The sequence below is a fragment of the Carassius auratus genome, unplaced genomic scaffold (assembly GCF_003368295.1).
Source record: "Carassius auratus strain Wakin unplaced genomic scaffold, ASM336829v1 scaf_tig00013464, whole genome shotgun sequence".
In the NCBI taxonomy this organism is placed as follows: Eukaryota; Metazoa; Chordata; class Actinopteri; order Cypriniformes; family Cyprinidae; genus Carassius; species Carassius auratus.
In genome coordinates, this window is record NW_020524398.1 from 423,122 (window position 1) to 444,056 (window position 20,935).

A 20,935-nucleotide genomic window follows, 5' to 3' on the forward strand; every position below is an offset into this window, starting at 1 on the left:
GGAATAAACTAATAGTTTGCTTGTGTTTAGCATATTCCTTAAAAGTGTAATTAAGCATAATTTATTACCAAAGTATTTCTAGTATTTTTAGTACAAACTAATTCAATAACATTAGTGTGATTGCATCAGATAATAATTGCTGCTATTAGTGTTCCTCGTCTGGTTGACTACGTCTTGTATTCATTTTTCCAAAAATATCTTCCATATGGACATAAACTGACAGTCACCACTGATAAGCTACTACTAAATATTGTAGAAACTTAATTTTCTGTAAAGTTGCTTTGCAATGATTTGTATCATAAAAAGCGCTTTACAAATAAACTTGAACTGAATTGAATATTATATTTTTAGAAATACATTAAAAGAATGCTTGTGTGTAGCATATTTCTTAGAAGTATAACTAAGCATATATTTAATACAAAGAAAATATTTTAAAATGCAATTCAGTATATTTTTAATGCACTTCAAATAAGCATGTTGGGAATAAAAATGTAATATTATAAACATACTACTTGAATTTCAAGTATATTTTTAATGCATTTAATGCTACGCCTTCTCCACCTGGGTAGTAATGGGTTAAATTCTCAGGAAATACTTGCACTGATGCGATGTTTAGTCACTTTGGATAAAAGCAAATGCATTATTTTTAATTTCATCCTCTTAAAATTTCAATTATTATAACATTAATTTATGTGTTTATCTGATTGTGAATCAGTGAGTTGTTGTTGTCAGATCTGCAGGTGGAGACAGAGCAGAGTGTGAAAGAGACAGATTCAGTCACTCTGACATGTAAAAGCAGCTGCTCTCTGCCTCAACAAACAACATTCATCTGGTTCAGAAACACACAGAGATTAACTACAGGAATCATCACAAAGAATCAGCTTCAGCTGCGATCAGTCAGTCGTTATGATTCAGGAAACTATCAGTGTGCTGTTTCAGGAGAGGAACATCTGAAGTCTCCACCTGTTTATCTTAATGTTGAATGTGAGTACAAACTGACCCACTGGGAAAAGTTACATCCAGTGGACCTCTTTTTATGTCTTTGCTGACGTTGAAAAGACGTCCACTGAGGAGCCAGAATGAAAGTTTTTATGACGTCTTTTTTTGACGTCTTCTGTACGTCCGATTTAGACGTTCACAGAACCTGCTTACAAGGTTAAAAACTAGTTCAAAAGTGGTCAGTGGACATGTTTTCAACATAATTTAAGATTCATTTAGGCATAATTTATTCTGTTTCTGGACCAAATCAACACTCTCAGGATGCGTTAGATTTAGATTTGTGCTATTTCAATGTAATTTCCAGACACTGTGTTTGTCCTAAAATCAAGAAAATAAAATAATCTTTATGAAATAATGAAATAACTGACGATTGAGCATGTGATAAAATCAACTGCAAATCAAAGACATTAAATCTCTGAAGATCTCAGCAGAGGAGAATCAAACATCTCCACAAACATGGAATTATTAGATTTACTTTATTTCTGTCAGACATCTAGAGAAGCTCTTATTGAGAATTAACAGAGGTTTATATGTTGATATTTGGTTCATTTGAAGTCACCATTGTGGTGGACAGTGTTTGGTTTAGTTGTGATCCAGCTATTTCTTCAGTTAGCTTGTCTCTGATTGCTGTAAATGTGTTTTTGTGAAACACTGCAGTAAAGAGAAAAAAAATAAGAGAACTCAGGTGGCATCAGTTCTTTGTTGATGATGAAAAAGTCATCACATATTAAGTACTTCAGGTTATGAAGTTAGCTTTGTTTTTTTTTATATTTTTCATTTATAACCCCGAAACCTTTTATGTCTACAGTACAGAAACCAAGAGCAAAACACTTGCTTATTTTGAAGATGGACAAAATGCATGCAACTTAAATATTTTGAGTAAATGCATCATGTACTCAAACACCGACATCAAGATTCCGGATATTCGTCACAACAACGGTGACAATCAAAACCGCTTCATAGCACAAACTCATCCTTATTTTCCAGACTTTTTTGTTTTGATTGTCACCATTGATGTGATGCATAACCAAAATCTTCCATTTTGTAAAAAATATGTACATTGTTTGTTTTTTCTACAAGATCTCTATCCAAGAAAATAAATATAGCTGCAACAAAACGCTAATATCTTACTTTGCTATAATATTGTCAGCATTAACAGTAAGATGCTAGCACTTGAGCTCAATGCTCTCTGTTACAACACACATTTACAGCAGTCAGAGACAAGCTAACACAAGAAGTATGAGGACCAAGATCCCATCTAAATCAAACACTGATCACCACAATGGTGACTTCAAATGAATCAAATATCAACATTTAAACCTCTGTTAATTCTCAATAAGAGCTTCTCTAGATGTCTGACAGAAATAAAGTAAATCTAATGAGTGAAGCTTATGAAGCTGTTTGTGGAGATGTTTGATCCTCCTCTGCTGAGATCTTCAGAGATGTAATGTCTTTGATTTGCAGTTGATTTTACCACATACTCAATCGTCAGTTATTTCATTATTTCATAAAGATTATTTTATTTTCTTGATTTTAGGACAAACACAGTGTCTGGAAATTACATTGAAATAACACAAATCTAAATCTAATGCATCCTGAGAGTGTTGATTTGATCCAGAAACAGTATAAGTTATGCCTAAATGAATCTTAAATGATGTTGAAAACATGTCCACTGACCACTTTTGAACTAGTTTTTAACCTTGTAAGCAGGTTCTGTGAACGTCTAAATCGGACGTACAGAAGACGTCAAAAAAAGACGTCATAAAAACTTTCATTCTGGCTCCTCAGTGGACGTCTTTTCAATGTCAGCAAAGACATAAAAAGACGTCCACTGGACGTAACTTTGCCCAGTGGGGATTCATTAACATTGGTAAAATATTTCACTAATTATTGAGATTAAATCACTCAGAATTTGTTTCAGGCACAGTAATAAAGGCTGCATGATATTTTTGTTTATACAACAGGATTTATTTTCAATAATGTAATATGTTAAATTAATGTGAACCTGGAATCTGTGTTTAGAGACTCATGGGTTGATAAATCAGTAAATGTGATACTGTTTTATTTATTGTGCACCAGTTCAGGTGTACATTTATATCTCTGGATCTCATCACTGAAATAAAGTCTCTTGATTTCTATTTGGATAGACTTTGGTAATTAAAAATGATAATGGAAAGTCTTGGCGTGTATAAAATAATTATGTTCATATTTTAAATATATTTAATCTAGATCCTCCAGAGAACTTCTCAGTGTCCATCAGTCCGTCTGGTGAAATAGTGGAGGGAGATTCAGTGACTCTGATCTGCAGCAGTGACTCAAACCCTCCTGCAGAAATCAGCTGGTTTAAAGGAGAAGTTATTGTAGGATCTGGAAGAATCTACAGCATCTCAAACATCAAATCTGATCACAGTGGAGAATACAAGTGCAAGTCCAGAAATAAACACGGAGAGAAAGACTCTGATAATGTGATGCTGAATGTGAAGTGTGAGTGAACGCTGGTACAAGAACTGAGAACAGATCCTCTAGTTCAAGTGTGTTTTATTATTGTTCTCTGATGAGACATTTCATTCTTTCTGTTTCAGATGCTCCAAGAGATGTTGTGGTGTCCCTTAATGGGTCTGGTGAAATAGTGGAGGGAGATTCAGTGACTCTGATCTGCAGCAGTGACTCAAACCCTCCTGCTCTGAACTTCAGCTGGTTTAAGGAAGGACAGTCTGTAGGATCTGGAAGAATCTATAACATCACGAAGATCAGATCTGATCACAGTGGAGAATACAAGTGCAGATCCAGAAATAAACACGGAGAGACAGACTCTGATACTGTGATGCTGAATGTGAAGTGTGAGTGAACGCTGGTGCAAGAAATGAGAACAGATCCTCTAGTTCCAGTGTTTTTTATTATTGTTCACTGATGAGACATTTCATTCTTTCTGTTTCAGATGCTCCAAGAAATGTTGTGGTGACCCTTAATTCATCTGGTGAAATAGTGGAGGGAGATTCAGTGACTCTGATCTGCAGCAGTGACTCAAACCCTCCTGCTCTGAACTTCAGCTGGTTTAAGGAGAATCAAAGCTCATCTGTTGGATCTGGACAGAGTTTCATCATCTCCAGCTTTAACTCCAGTCACAGCGGACGCTACTATTGTGAGACTCAGAATCAACATGGATCTCAGAGATCAGCGTCTGTTTCAGTCTCTGTTAAAGGTATTCATCATAAACAGACACTCTTTGAGTTTCATCTGTCTCTAGTAGGGCTGCACGATTCTGGATAAATTGAGAATAACATTTTTTTTGGTCTCATGTAGAGATCACGATTCTCCTACGATTCTGAACTAAATAAAATAATGTGTGACAAAATGTTATTTCTGCAGTCTTATTAAAAGTGTCTAATTAATCTGAATTAATTATTAAACATTTTAATATACACTACCAGTCCAAAAGTCTTTGAACGGTAAGATTTTTTTTTTTAAATAATTTTCTTCTGCTCACAGAGCCTACATTTATTTTAACCAAAATACCGCAAAAGTAGTAATGTTGTGATAAATTTTTACAATAATAATAAAAAAAAACTGCTTCCTATTGGAATATAATTTAAAGTGTCATTAATTCCTGTGCTGTGCAGCTGTATTTTCAGCATCATTCCTCCAGTCTTCAGTGTCACATGATCTTCAGAAATCATTCTGATATGCTGATTTGCTGCTCAAGAAACGTTTTTTTTTAAAATTATTATTATTACTATTATCATTATCACAAATATATAAATTAATACTTTTATTTTGCAAGGATTCTTTGAATTGATCAAGTGTGACAAAGACATTTATAATAAAATATTCATATTTCACAAATGTTGTTCTTCTGAACTTTCTATCAAAGAAACCTGAAAAGAATCTATGTTTTTTGAACAGCAAATTAGAATATTAAAATAATTTTTGAAGATAATGTGACACTGAAGACTGGAGTAATGATGCTGAAAATACAGCTGTGCATCACAGGAATAAATTACATTTTAAAATACATTCAAGTAGAAAGCATTTATTTTAAATTGTAAAAATATTTCAAAATTGTCCTGTTTTTGCTGTACTTTGGATCAAATAAATGCAGGTTTGGTGAGCAGAAGAGACTTTAAAAAACATTAAACATCTTACGGTTCAAAAACTTTTGAGTGGTAGTGCATATATACTTTATTTAAAAACCAAATTTTTAATATTAAAATGATGAAAAAGTTGTTTAAATCACTGATTCAACGACTCACTCATAAACCTACTTCCCTTGTTTCATTTCTGGATGAATCAGCGTTTTTGAACGATTCTCTTGAATGAAAAATTTTTTCATTGACAAATACATTAAGACACTTGTCGACACCTTGTGGTAAAACAATGCCATCCACACGAACGTTATTTGAAGCGCATTACTTTCAAAAGGGGATTTGCTATATTTTGATCGCTGCCATATAGACATCAGTGTTTATATATGAACTATAAACTTTATCCCAGTATTTCTGTGATAATATAAATGACTGTAAGACAGAAAGAATACTGTGTAGTTGAAAAGACCGTTTGTGAAGATGTTTCTTAACCAAACATGGTAAATGCTCTCTCTGTGTCAGCTGCAGTGCGAACACCGATTTGAAAGATGCGGTAAGACTTCGTTAAAAGATCGCGATCTTTTAACGATTAATCGTGCAGCTCTAGTCTCTAGTGTGAAATGATCTTCATGAACATCTTGTTTCAGGGGTTCAGAGAGCTGCTCTGCACACAGTTACTGGGATTGTGGTGGGATGTGTAGTATTCATCTTCTTCATCATCATCATCATCATCATCGTGTTTATTAAGTGAGGCCCTTGCATTACAAAGTCATTTCGCAAGTTAACACAAATGCAGAATTTGTTAAACTTATTGCAAATGTTAAATGTTACTTGCAATAAATTATACTGTACAGTAATTTGTAACACAATCTACCAGGAAGAAGAGGAGAGACAGTGGAGGTGAAGATGTCAGACAAAATCAGGCAAGTTTGATAAAACATACCTCAATCTACAAAAGCAGCAAGATCATGATATAGATATGTTTGACTATAAAAATTAAGACTTAAAAAATTATGTACTGTTGCTTGACTAATATTTGAGAACAGTTATCTTGTGATGTCTGTGTGATTGTTATTTTATGAAACAGCAGGGGGATCTTGTCAGCAGATCAGTAGAAACAGCTCCGACCAATGACGATCCAGTGTATTCAGAAGCATCAGCCAATCAGACGGATGATCTGTATGCTATGGTTCAAGCGAAGAAACCCAAACGCTCAGGGAGAGAACAAACAGAAAAAGACTCTGGAGATGCTGAAGAGATTCAGTATGCCAGTGTCCATCACTTCAAGAACAAAGCCATGAACAAGACTGAAGAGACCACTGAGATGCAACATCCGTCTGATGCCAGCAGGTGAGGAACGATTCATCTGAACCCAAACGAGACACATTCAATGCTTAATCAGACCTCTCGTTTTTGTGTTGTTGAAATTATGGATTGTCACCTGCTGGAGTAACATTATTATATTCATAAACCTTCTCCCCAGATCTGAGGATGTGATCTACAGCTCAGTCAAATGAAGAACATGTGGTCGATCTGATGCTCACAGGAGACCTGGGTTTGAGTTCAGTGCAGGTCATGTTTCAGATCCTTCTCTGCTTGATTTCACACATTTACACATTCATGGACTGTTCTGCTGTTTGGACATTAATGTTTTTCAGCTTACAGCCAGCTCATTTAATCATGAATATTACACACAGTCTTCTCTCTGCACTCACACATGGACACCACTCAGACCTTTAAGAGTCAAGGGCCTTTTAGCTCTCGCTTTGTACAGTCAGATATTTTCTTTTGTGTGTTCATACTGTGTGATTTTATTGCTAAATACATTACATTTTAACATTGTCAGAAAGTCTTTATTGTCATTATTACATCACTATGACAATTTAGCACATTTTAAAATTAATTGTACTCTGGTTTGTTTGCCTATAAAAAGCCTAACCAAGTTATAATCATTTTAAGCTACCTGCTCATAAGACATATTTTTCAAGTTTCTATTTTTATTTAGCTATTGAGAGTATTGATGCTGTTAGTGACATTGACACAAAGGTGATCACTTGTATAATTTTAACCATTTAAAATGAATTAAAGTTACAAAAAGGCCAATTTATGGCACCAAACTTTGCACTACTACTACTAAGTTGATGAGTTGATTTACCTGCCTCTGGTCACAGAGTCTTTTAGATGGATGCTGAGACTTTTTATGTCCATGTCTGTAATATGCTGTGTATCCCACCAGCTGACAACCCGCGTGTCAAAATACTTTTGGGTAAACTGGCCGTGTGTGGAATCAAACAGATCAGAACAAAAACAGACATTCTGGGGGTGGAACTGCTTTCATGAATGAAAACAATCTGCTTTAAAATGTAAAAGTTTTTCCCATAGTGTGGAAATGTAATGTGAGTGAACCGTATCAGTGTTAGGGAACACGTCAATTTGATTAAAGAATTTCATTTAATTCCTAGCTTTCTAGTCTATTTCTAGACAGCTACTACGAACAAGGTATGAGAGTTTTATTTGATAAAGAGTTTGTCAAAGGTAGTGGTGTGAAAGAGAAGAAACTGAGAGCTTTTGGTACAAAAATGTTTGGTTTATGTGTGTGGGTTAATTCTTAATTGATCATGTTATGCCAAACAGGACCTTAGTGGACCTTTATATCACAGGGCCTTTAGGACGCTGCACAACTCTTGGTAAATAAGTTTGACAACTAGAAATTGATTCAAAGTAAGCAAACACGTAGATATTTATTATGATGATTATGATTTGGGAGCAGGTCAGCTAGGCAATGTACAAAGCTTTCAGCTCTCATTCCCTTTCTGAGTTTGTGACTTTTACTATTACGCAGGCCTACTGCAGACGTGAGCAGTGTGACACAGCAAAAGCCAATAAAACCCATAATAATCAGTGATATTTTTCTGATGCCATCCAGTGTAGACAGATAAAACACAATTATCTGATATAGCAAAAAGAAAAGCCAAATGCAAAAGCCAAAAAAAAAGGCTTAAGTTTGTTTTTTAATATATATATATTAACATGTATGATCAGTGTACAGTAAGTACAGTTAACAGTGCAACGCCTCCACTTCACCCCTGATCTTATCAGTTGTTTGAGTGATGACCAGTCACAAGACTTGTTTCTAAGCACTTGTGCTGTTAAGAATTATTCCTTCTTACTAACCAAATATGATAACAAACCCTTTTCAGAAGCTTCATTGCTAGTCGTGGTGCTTATAAAAGTGGAGATGTGTGTATTTGTGTTTATTTATAGAGCTGTGATGGTTCAAGTGGTGATGAGCATTAGCATGAATCTCTTTTCTCTGAATTATCTGCTCTTGACATGTGGGGAGTCACAGTTGGTTTAATGCTGTAAGCTACACTTCTGAAGCACTCTCAGGCTGTCAATCATTTCTTCTGATGTTGGGTTGGCTGACATGTAGAGGGCAGGGCTTGAATTCAGCACCTTTAAATGGTTTATGTGTTCAGTTTGCACAGTGTCAGGATGATCACTTCTGCTTTTCTGCAACACCCTCCAGCAGTACTTTTCACTCCAGCAACAAATTAATTTATTCAGCTACATGTATAAATAAGCTTTGCTGCTCTATGTTTTGTATTTCAGGAGTTGACCTACAAATCAATAATTCTTTAAAAAACATTATTCAGACACATTTTTTTTGAGTTTATACAGTTTTGACCTGCAATCGTCTCCAGCATGATCTGTTCTGAGTGATTCTAAACAGTGAATCATTTTGTGAAGCAATCGATTCAATTGTTCAGTGCTTCTATAAGGTTTGTTTCTCCCGTCACTACATCTAAGTGCAGTAATTTAATAAACACAAACACAGAGAACATAAGGAATAACCTGTTGCAACAAACAACTGACAGAAACACAAGGGCTTTATATACAGTGGAGAGCAAACGGACCAATGAGTAACATGACAACAATCAATGAGTGCGCTCAATGAGGCTAACTGTGAGACAAACAGGGGCAGAACACACACAGGAACATAATACTGCACACACTTTCTGCTGTTCTTCTGCGGAAGAGGGCTACTTTTATACAGTTGCCATGGGTTGTTTTTTTAGTCTGCGGGTTGAAGCAAACTCCCCGCCCCAGCAGAATGTGATTTCCACTGAGGTTTTGACCCACGGAACACAATTTTGGAGCAATTTTAATAGTTATTTTCCCCCAGAACGTAACTGGGCTAGTTTTGGTTATGATAAGACTAGATTTGAGTAAAAATTAGTCTGGATTTGTTACACCTATCTGGCAACCCTGAAAGAAAACGTTAGCTCAAAGGAACATTGACAGATGATGAGTGTGTGAGAAACTGTACAGTGAGTCAAAAGCCCTAGTGTATATTTTGGAGACCTGTTTATACCTCTTTATACTGTATTTCCACCTCTGTCATGGATATTGAAGGTGGAAGATGTTAATTCACTCCCCACCTTCATTTTTAGCTGGTACTGAGAATTGAACCTGTGACTTTAGGGTGTGCTTCTGTACTGTTTCTGACTGTAAATAAACACTGATTGTGGCTTCACTTTGTGTGTGAAGCTTTCTTCATTTAATTAAACATCACAACATTTACCCATCCAAGAAGTGCAATATCCCATAGTGCAAACACTGATTTGGTTATCAGTACCCTTGTCTGTTGATTGGTAGATAATCTTTAACATAAACTATTTAAACATAAAACGTTTTGATTGGTCATACTGATTAATTTATGGCTGTAATTGTTGGTCAAAAAATTACTTGAAGATGGAAACATTTCCTAGGCGTTTCTCAATGTCAAGGAAGGATCCTCGGAAGCCAGAATTTAGAAGATGCAAGGAAGTATCCTTGACATTGAGAAACACCACCTGTCACATCCGCTCACTCAGGACATAGTGATGTCCTACTGGCATTTTTTCTTTCCCACTGTTTTATAGTCAGCTGTTTACAGTTTGTTCTACAAGAACATATTAACATAACCAGAAATGTATTTTCCCGAAATTTGAAATGTATTATTTATGAATGTTTAAATTTACACTTTCCGAGATACAGACAATACACACACAGTGTATTAACACACATGTATCTGTTTCCACAGCTCACTGAGGAAATATGCGGGAAAACTCTCCCCTCTTACATTTGTCCCATTTTACCCACTTCACTTCACTTCACTCACCCTTCCTTCCCTTTTCACTCAGAATGGTCAATAGCATAATATAATGTTCACCATGAGTGCAAGTGATATTTACAGTCATGTTTGGTATCATTTGAAAGGCCTCAGTGTGACTGGTGCAATTACCTCAATCTTACAAGAAGTAGACTAAAACGTAATACAGATCACAAGACTTAGTTCTGTTATTTAGTTATGTTGCTTACTGTGGAGGGGGTGCTAATACCCAGTGCACAGTTGCTGTGTACTGTCTTTCATGTAAATTACCATCTGTCCCATAAGGTGCTAACTCTCTAACTCCCAATTTAGTTCCTGTCTTCATTTGGGGGATGTTTGTCTTGGGCTGAGCACTTAAGAAAATATTGCAAGATTCTGACCACACACTCCATATGTATTTTTTTGAAGTCAGATATGCATCTTTTACCCAGAGAAGTATCTTTGAGAATCTTTGTCTTGTATTGATTTGATATCGCTGAATTGAATATGTAATTGGAATAAAACATATTTACCTGACTGATGATAAATTTTCAGTTTTGTGTGGATTCTGTTTGCTCTGAAATGATTGACTGTAGTAGATCACGGTGTATCCTCGCGTCAGGTATATTAAGGGTTCGGCTAACAGTTGACATTAGTTCAAGTGTACTTAGACTGCAAAGGCCAAAAAGGGAATATCTGTTTAGGTCAACTGAATGTTGTTCGACTAGTCTAAATTTGGGTGGGCCTTACCTCTGTTTACTTTGTTTGGGAAATCATGTTGTTAATTGGCTTATATATATAATAGTGATCATATCCTGTGGTCTGATGAAACAAAAATTGAACTGTTTGGCCATAATGATAAATGGTATATTTGGAGGAAAAAGGGCGAAGCTTTGAAGTCTCTTGAAGTTTGAAGAACACCATCCCAACTGTGAGGTATGGGGGTGGTAGTATAATGTTGTGGGGCTGCTTTGCTGCAGAAAGGACTGGTGCACTTCACAAAATAGATGGTCTCATGACAAAATAACATTTTGTGGATATACTGAAGCATCATATGAAGACATCAGCCAGGAAGTTAAAGTTGGGCACAAATGGGTCTTCCAAATGGACAATGACCCCAAGCATACTTCCAAATTAGTTACAAAGTGGGTTAAGGACAACAAAGTCAAAGTATTGAATGACCATCACAAAACCCTGATCTCAAGAAGGTCTACAAACCTGACCCATTTACACCAGTTCTGTCAAGAGGAGTAGGCCAAAATTCCAAACTATTTTATATAAGCTTGTGGAAGGATACCCAAAACATTTTGGTGTTGAAATATGTGAGTGAACTACACAATTTTTTTATTTTTTATTTTATAAGATTGAACAGTAATGTGATGACCAGAACATATGGATTTAACAACAGTTTGAGTTTTAAATATTTTGGGCAGCAGTGTCCGCAGCACTCAAAGAGAGACATCAACAATCAGCATATTAATCTCAACAATGGTGATAATCAAAAGGTTCATGATGCAATGCATGCTGGGTACTAGCACAGGATAAAACTCATCCATGACTCCCAGCATGCATTGCGGCATGAATAAATTATGCCCCTGAATTGTTCACTTATTTTCTTGAATTCTTATGTGCTTATAATTTAGCTTTTGTCTTAAGTTTTAGTGACATGTTTTGTGAAGTTCAGAACTTATCTGTTTATTTATTTTGTGGATTGTCACCATTGTTGTGATTCATACGCTGATTCTTGATGTTTCTGTCTAAATTTCTGCAAAGGTTTTTTTTATGAGTGAAATTTTCTTAACAGTCTTTCATAACTTAAGGCTCAGCAGCGTTTCTTATTTTGCTGTAGTATCAATATTCAATAAGAGAAGGGACACAGGACTGAATCAGAAATAATAGAGTGTTTGCTCTTGTCAATCTATAAACAACAACACCAGATTTATTTCTTCTGTTGAACTTTTGTTTTGTTTTTTTGCTATAACAAGTTCCAAAGATGCATTTTTACAGCACGTAAAAAAAAAAATAAAAAAAATTTAGTTGTTGAAAAGTCACGTTCAAGAGCCCAACTAAAGTAAACACTGATCTCCATCATGGTAGTGAAAAAAAACACCTAAACCTATTTAACTCTCAATAATATCTTCTGTAGACGTCTGACAGAAATAAAGTCAGTCTGGTTAGTAATGTGAAGCTGGTGAAGCTGTTTTAGGAGTTGTTTAATCAGATCTTGAGAGATTTGATGAATTAAAGGCTGTGGTTGAAGTCATTTGTAGTCCTTGTGTTTCTCTTTCCTTTAGTAATTCTGTTTGTTAATAGCAGGTGTTCATCACTAATGCTCAATCATCAATTAATCACGGAATTATCTCATTAACTTCACTAATTCAGTGTTACTCAAACACTCTGTAGTGTGTACACATTATAAGTGTTAATTTAAAACTGAGGATTTTGTTGTGGGGTTTAAAGGGTTAAAGATTTAAGATGAAGAACAAAACAGCTTGAAACATAATTTAACAGTAATAGACTGTAATTAATTTACAGGAAACAAACTGTAGAAAAACAGTTATTTACTGGCACCCCTGCTGCCAGTAAATAACTGTTTTTCTACAGTTTGTTGCCGTAAATTAATGGTTGCCAGCAAAAAAAGTGTTTTTCTACTGTTTGTTGCCATTAAGTCAAGGAAAAACAGTAATATACTGTAAAATGTAAATGTCAGATTTACCAAATGAAAAAAAAAATAATAATTTAACTAAAATATTAGTTAATAATAAAAATATAACATCAATAGAAAAAAATGTATGCAAAGTCATACACTGATAATGAGAGTAAATACTGAACTCAACTGTATTAATGTGTGTTTGCACAAGAGAGATCTGTTAGTGTAGTTTTGTTGTTCACCATTGTGCTGGAGAGTAGAACCTGTGCTTCAGTCAATGATGAGACACAAATTCTGATCTTCTGCTGCTTTATTTAAAGACAGAAAATTTGGATTCTCCTGATACAGTGGTGATCTCTGTGTTAAGTATTTCAGCACATGCGTGTGAGCTGCAGTGATTTGAGTAAATGTCATGCATTTAGTTACTTTACTATTACACATTAAGTTTTTGCAGTTTTATATTAAGAAATATTCCTTCTCAGTGGACTCAAATGAAAGAAGTTCATAGTACTAACATCGTAGGAATGCTAGTTTTTAAACTCGAACTGTTTGAAGCAGTGGGAGTGGAGTTAATTTCCATGGTAGAATTTACGGTAAAATACTGTAAAAAAAATTAAGAGTGGTAAATTAATGGTTGAGAGCTGTAAATTAACAGTACTTTACTGGCACCCTGCTGCATGACAGTTAAGAAATGTGTTTTTTTTCTTTTCATTTTCTGAAGTGTATGTAAAAATCTGGTTTCAATTGTATTAGTTAATTACATGTGTCTAGTGACCAAAACTGAGGAGCTTGTGAGTATGACATCTGTAGTGTTAGAGGAATCCAAATGAATAAGTACAACAAGATTTCTAGATAAATTATCCCGTGAATGATCAATAATAATTGCATTCTAGCCCGCAATTCAAGGACATAATGGTATGGAGTCAGATTATAATTTGATATTAAATCATTTTGTGCAACAAAAAGAATAAACATGCAGGAAACCTGCATCAACCATTGGGTACCTTTGTCGGGTCAACTAATAGACCTTACGGTTATATAGAATAATATTCAGTTAAAGTACTTTAATACAGCCTAGATCTTCAGTGGTTTTCGCAATACAAATATAACTGTCTTTCATTGACGTTTACAGTAGAAGCAGTTGGTCATTTTATGAATATGGAGAAGTTTTTAAATTCTGTTGAGTTACATAAAAAATACATTTGCATAGAAACTGGAAGTTATTATAATCACTGACAGATAATCTTAACTTGTCTGACATGTTCCAAACTCAACATTTGTGTACTGTTGATGAAAGCCACTGTGAATAAGGTATGAGAGTTTTACATATTATTTAATAAAGAGCTTGTATATTTAAATTTCAATTAAAGGTATGTAAACATGTGAGGAATAAAGAAATGTCCATGTAGATGATAACACATAGTTTTATTTACTTGACTTTATAAAACCAGACTCATACAGGATGAAATATTGTCTGATGACTGTTATTCGTGAAGTGTCTATGGATCTCTGACATGATCTGATATGATAAAACACTTTAATAGAGCAACACATAAACCTCTGTTGGACAACAATGAATTACAAGAAATAAATGATTTGATTAAGGACAGATGTGAATAACGTCACTAACACAGTCTGACAGTGATCGTTCCCATCCTGTATGTTGTATAATGACTGTTTTGTAATGAATGGCTGTGAAGATTGCAGTGGTGATGAAGGTCAGAATGACTCTTTATCTTCCTCTCATCTTTCTGCTCATGATTTCTGGTGAGTCACTGTTGTTACAGCGTCACTTTATTTATTTATTTTTATTTTTTATTAGGATTGCTAAAACATTCAGCATAGGGTAAACACAAAACACAACAACAAATCACAAAAACAACAATAAAACAGCAATGGTAGTAACAGTAATGAAAATAAGCAGAAATGACAAATGGATAATAGTAGAAGTATTTAAATAGTAATAGCATGTGTAATAATAATGATAATAATATTTTGTTCAACAGTAATAACAATAACAGTAGTGATACTAATGCTAAAAGATGGTGATAATATTTTTTTGTGGACAGAATATTCACAGTAACTTATTGATATGATTTAGCCCTATTTGAGAAAATAAGAAAAAGTTTTGCAAATAAATTTTTGTGTTTTGTGTTTCAGGAGTTTTTGGACAAATCTGGACGGTGTTTTATAAAACTACATCAATATGTGCTCTAAAAGGATCCACAGTAAACATGTCATGCTCGTACACATACACTCAGCAGTATAAATTGATTGATATATTCTGGATCAAGAGATGGGATAGAGATATGAAAAATTTAAAAGCATATCCAGAGTATAAAGACAGGGTTGAATACATTAAAGACGGACAGAACAATACTGCCGTCCTCAGACTTTACAACATCACTAAAAATGATGAGAGCGAGTATTGTTGCACAACTGAAAAAGATAAAGAAAAATGCTTTGGTCAACCAGTAATTCAGCTTAAAGTTTCAGGTAATCCACTTTACTCCTTCATTTCTATTAATAATTTCATTTCTTGGTCGTGGTTAGATGGATGTGTTTCTCCAGCTCTTCAGGTAAAGGCACCACAGCTGGTGCTGGAGAAAGAAAGAGTCAATCTGACCTGTGAAAGCACATGCAGTCTGACAGACGGATTCATCTGGTACAAAAATGGACAGGCTTTAAAGATCCAGAACGAAACCCTCCAGCTTCAGTCTGAGCGCAGTGATTCTGGCCGTTACAGCTGCGCCGTCAGAGGACATGAAGACCTGCCCTCTCCTGCTGTCAGCATCAATGTCATGTGTGAGGAGATACTTTATATACTTTAAAAATTATATCAAACAATAATTCCTGAATATCATGTTGCTGTAGAAATCAACCTCGAAAAACCATATCTGTCTGTCAGTCAAATATAACTGTACCTAAAACCTTCTGACTGCAAAATACATCACACATATTTTATTACAGAATAGATGTTTTGACAGTATTTTTTAACAATTAGGTAATATTATCTTCAGATATTAGACTTGTTATTGTGAGTCAGTCCACATATAAAGTTGAAAAAAAAATGGCTAAAATCGCTTGCAGTTACAATCAAAATCTAATTCTCAACTGTGATGTTTTGTAAATGAAATGCATTTGTTATTTGCTGCTGTACTAGATAAAAGGAAAGTGAAATTATTCAAACAAATATAGATGGCATATGAATAAGAATATCATGTTGTTTAACTTCTAGATCCTCCAAAGAGTGTCTCAGTGTCCATCAGTCCGTCTGAAATAGTGGAGGGAGATTCAGTGACTCTGATCTGCAGCAGTGACTCAAACCCTCCTGCTCTGAACTTCAGCTGGTTTAAGGACAATCAAAGCTCAGCTGTTGGATCTGGACAGAGTTTCATCATCTCCAGCTTTAACTCCAGTCACAGCGGACGCTACTATTGTGAGGCTCAGAATCAACATGGATCTCAGAGATCAGCGTCTGTTTCAGTCTCTGTTAAAGGTAGAGCCGCTTGTTTGCTCACATTACTCTTTCTAAACTGAAGCAAATGAATCTGTTCAGATGATTTACTCTGTTGTCTCAGTGGTAGGAAATTGGATGATATTGTACATATTCATCGTCGTGATTTGTGGAGCTGCAGTTGGCATTGTGATATTTCTAATTTGGTAAGATTTTCAAAACCTCTCATATAAATTATTAAAAAACTATTATTTACCAATATATACAGTCAGGATTTACAGAGAGGCAGTAAAAACATTGGTGATGAATAAGCATGGACACATGGACTTGCAGCAGTTCCCTTTCGAAAGCTCTGTGGCTTAATTTCATGGGCATTAAGGAGAGGGAATGTTTGTTTCTTTTAGACTCACCTATTTCTCCATTGAGCCTGTTTGGAGATTCGGTTAATACGGTTGTCAAGAGGTTTAGGGAGGTGAAGAATAATGAAGAAGCGTTCGTTCAGTTCCTTCCTTGCCGCAGTCAAAGGGAGGGCTCATCAGCCACCCAGCCTCACCCCGGTCCTTCAAAAGCCAGTGAGGTTAAGAAGCAGAGCGTGGCGAATCGCGCTCCTCCTCGTAGGGATTGGGGATAGGTTCGCCGTGCTCAGCAACCTCCCAGGCCAGTCATCAGGACTGTCCTTTATAAGAAGAGGAAGTCCTGATGCTCTGGCGCCCTTGCTGGTGGGGGTAGTCCCTCACGGGATGGTGCATGCTCGAGAGTTTTTTGCCCTGCCCTGGTACCCTCACAAAACTCCTCCTTCCCCCCTATTTGTGTGATTCGGGGGGAGGTAGATTTCAGCAAGGTATTAGATGTTCCAGTGTTTCCTGCCATCATTCAGGACACGGAACATCTAACATCCCCTCAAAAGGAAGTATTAAAATTGGTTCCAATCTCAGAGAATCTGGCAGCGTGGAAACTTCTGCCGGGCATGGGTTCTGAGCCCAGTATGGATAGGATACAAGATCCAATTTATTCGTCATCCTCCACATTTCAACGGTGTGGTCTACACTTACGTGAAGCCGGAGCTGATGCAGGTACTGTTTCAAGATCTACAAACTGTTCTGGGCAAAGAGGCCATAGAACATGTTCCTCTTCCAAGGAGAGAGTCGGGCTATTACAGCAGATACTTCCTGGTTCCCAAAATGGTGGGGGACTGCATCCAATCTTGGATCTTCGAGGCTTAAACCGTACAGTCAAAGCGCTCAAGTGCAAGATGTTGACCGTCAAGATGGTCTTGTTGCAAATTCGGCATCGCGATCGGTTCATCACGATCGATCTGAAGGATCATATAGAAATTTTGCCATTTTGACATTCCTGAGGTTCGCTTTCAGGGACGAAGCGTACCAATTTTGGGTTCTTCCATTTGACCTAGCCTTATCACCCCGCATGTACACAAAATGCATGGATGCAGCACTGGCTCCATTACGACTCCAGGGCATTCGCATTTTGAATTACATCAACGATTGGCTAATACTAGCACAATGGCGCTACAACACAGAGACATCGTGTTAGCTCATCTAGTTTCTCTGGGATTGAGACTCAAGACCGAGAAAAGTGTTCTCTCTCCGGCCCAGAGGATGACTTATCTCGGGATCGTTCGGGATTCAATTACGATGTGGGCACAACTGTCTCCCGCTCGGATCAAGACCATTCGGCAGACCATGAGCAGGTCAGGCTAGTCCAGGATCACACTGTTCGTCATTATCAAAAGATTTTAGGTTTCATGGCTTCAGCATCCACGGTGATTCCTTTGGGGCTGTTGCACATGAGACCGTTTCAGTTGTGACTAAAAGCCAAAGGACTTCATCCAAAAGCCAATCCTCGAAGGCGAATAAAAGTGACGCACCGCGGGCTTCGTGCACTCATACATCTCTGTGGATCAGACCTAATTATGCAGCATCTATTAAAGCTTCCCTTTCAAATGCAACTTTTATGGGAAGAGCATGGTTATTTATTAAGTTTGGTGTAGATAGTTTACTGGTGTTTACAGCACTATTTAATGCCCCAAAACCATGTCTTAACTCATATGGGTAGATCTTGGTCATTATACAAATACAGTGTAGATCAGCTGCAGAACTTCCCATCAGCATGTTTTGTCATCATCCCTGTTTAGTTAATCTGGCCCCAAAATTTCTGATTGCTTGTACTGATTCATTAATGGCTGTAATTGTTGGTGAGACAAATGGCTTGAAGCTGGAAATATATCATACCATAATGATGTAAAACAATGATGTAAAATAATTTTTTTTGTTTTGTTTACCACTGTTTTTAGTCAGCTGTTTACACAGACATATGATATATTCGACATATTCTACTCACTGTTACATACATTGTTTTAAAGGAGAAGCAGGTGGATGAAAAATGAAAATGATTCAGCGGAGTCTCAGGTGAGAAATGGATTTGGTTACTGATGGTTTACTGTTCATGGAAGTGAACTAGCAACTCAAAAAAGTTGTTTTTAGGCATTAGTTATTTATGTTCTCTCTATTCTGTTTTAATGGCAAAGATGGATCATCCCAGAGCTCATCATGATGGACGTAAAGCTTGTGATGTGACTGAACCTGTGTATGAGAATATAACAGTAAGAGTTCCTCTTTCATGAAAGACTTAACCCTCCTCACTGTTAGCCAGAATGAACTAAATGCTCTTCGGTGTCAATGTGAACATATCAAATGTCTTTTGCAGAAGTATAGAGATTCATATAGCAAAAGCTTGTTTGAAAGGTTTTTATACATTTAGAAAAAGGCAGGATATAATTTACTAGCCAGTGGCGATTCTAGACCACATTACCTGATCCACTTGTGCTTTTAGTGGCACACCTTAACCTTTACCTTAATATATTTTCAGGATTATTTCAAGTCATCTTTCACTGCCATGTATCAACTACAATCTAGGCGGAGGGTAAACCAACTCCAGGGAAAGGATAAAAGTAGTCTAATGTTAATGAAATCTATTAACAATGCACATCATGGACTCATCTTTTCGGACAAGTATCATACATGGGTGTTATGTCATAAAATATTATAATACAATTTTTTTTTAAAAACATGGATCATGAGAGAAATGGTGAGAGGGCAGAATTTAGTCAGCGAACAAAACTCTGGCATTTCGACTCACATGAATGCTTCTGATTGGTTATTACATTAATACAATGCATCAACAGAATCATGTGTGATTGGTTCTGCTCAGTGCTGTAAGAACTCATCAAAATATGATGCAAAATTAAACGGGTGCACTGTAAAACCCGACAAGTAACTTAACTTAAACTGTTTGAGTAAACAGATATCCTTAAAAACCTGACAAATTAGGTTTATTCAAACCGTTTGAGGAAACCAATTGCCTTAAACCATTTAAGTACTCTGAACTTAATTCAGTTGAGTTCACTGAAAGAAGATTTACATTGCAATAAAATAATGAAGTGATTAATTTAGTGATAATTGAGCATTAGTGATGAACACCTGCTGTTAACAAAACAGAATTACACTGTAAAACCCGACAAGTTAACTTAACTCAAACCGTTTGAGTAAATAGATTGCCTTGATTTAAACCATGTAAGTTTTAAAACTTTGCATTCAAGTAATTAAGTGATTAACTAAGTGCTGATTGAGAATTAGTGATGAACAGCTGCTGCTAACAAACAGAATCACTGAAGAAAAGAGAAACACAAGAACTACTACAACTGACTTCAGACACAGTCTTAGATGAAATCAACTGAAATAAAATACATGAAATCTCTCAAGATCTGATTAAACAACCCCACAAACAGCATCACCAGCTCCACTTATTAATAACCAGACTGACTTTATTTCTGTCAGACGTCTACAGAAGATCTTATTGAGAATGAACTAAGGTTTAGATGTTGATTTATTGTTTCATTTGAAGTAACCATGTTAGAGATCACTGTTTGCTTTAGTTGGGCTCTTGACCCTTGACTTCAGTCATTGTGTTTTCTCTGGCTATTGTAACCACATGTTTCTGAAACATGTTTGATGTATCTCAAAAGCCCAGAAGAAATGCCATTAGCATTTTTTACTTAACTGTTTGATGATAATCATCAATTATTGAACTGTTCAGGAAGTAACCTCTGATGAAATGGGTGTTGTGCAATTAGATAATATAGTAAAAGTGATTCTAAGCAGCAGTGGTTCTGTGATAATTGGTTAACATAAAGAACTTTCTAAACAGTTTGTTCTTCTATAGTTTCAAACAGTCACACACAGTAATCAATAATCAGCATATGAACCTCAACAATGGTTACTATAATAAAAATAAAATGCAGCGGAGCATGCTGGGAGCCATAGGTTAGTTTTGTACTATAACTAGTGATGGGAAGATGAAGCCTCATGAAGCTTTAAGCTTTTCAGCCAAGTGGTTCACAAAAGGGTTAATTTCTGTAAACTTAATTTGCTCACAATACCACCTGGTGGCCAACAAGTGTAAAAACAAGCAGCTATATTACAGACAGGTGTAAAGTCCAGGGGTCAGAAAGTAAAATCCTGCCATATTTTTGTTCCACTCATGAACTCAGCAGCTGATTTCACCAGAGGAGGAACCAAGTCATTCCTTCCAAGTCA

The 20,935-nt window shown here is 36.0% G+C and overlaps 1 protein-coding gene across 1 annotated transcript in view; it reads left to right on the forward strand.

The window, feature by feature from the left end:
• Nucleotides 1-17,545, forward strand: part of LOC113074017 (B-cell receptor CD22-like) — a 42,406-nt gene extending 24,861 nt beyond the window's left edge. The window contains exons 5-7 of the mRNA XM_026246726.1: nucleotides 16,104-16,364; nucleotides 16,727-16,899; nucleotides 17,258-17,545. Coding sequence (XP_026102511.1) covers nucleotides 16,104-16,364; nucleotides 16,727-16,899; nucleotides 17,258-17,545 — 722 coding nt within the window. The remainder of the gene's footprint in view (nucleotides 1-16,103; nucleotides 16,365-16,726; nucleotides 16,900-17,257) is intronic.
• The last annotated feature ends 3,390 nt before the right edge of the window (nucleotides 17,546-20,935 follow it).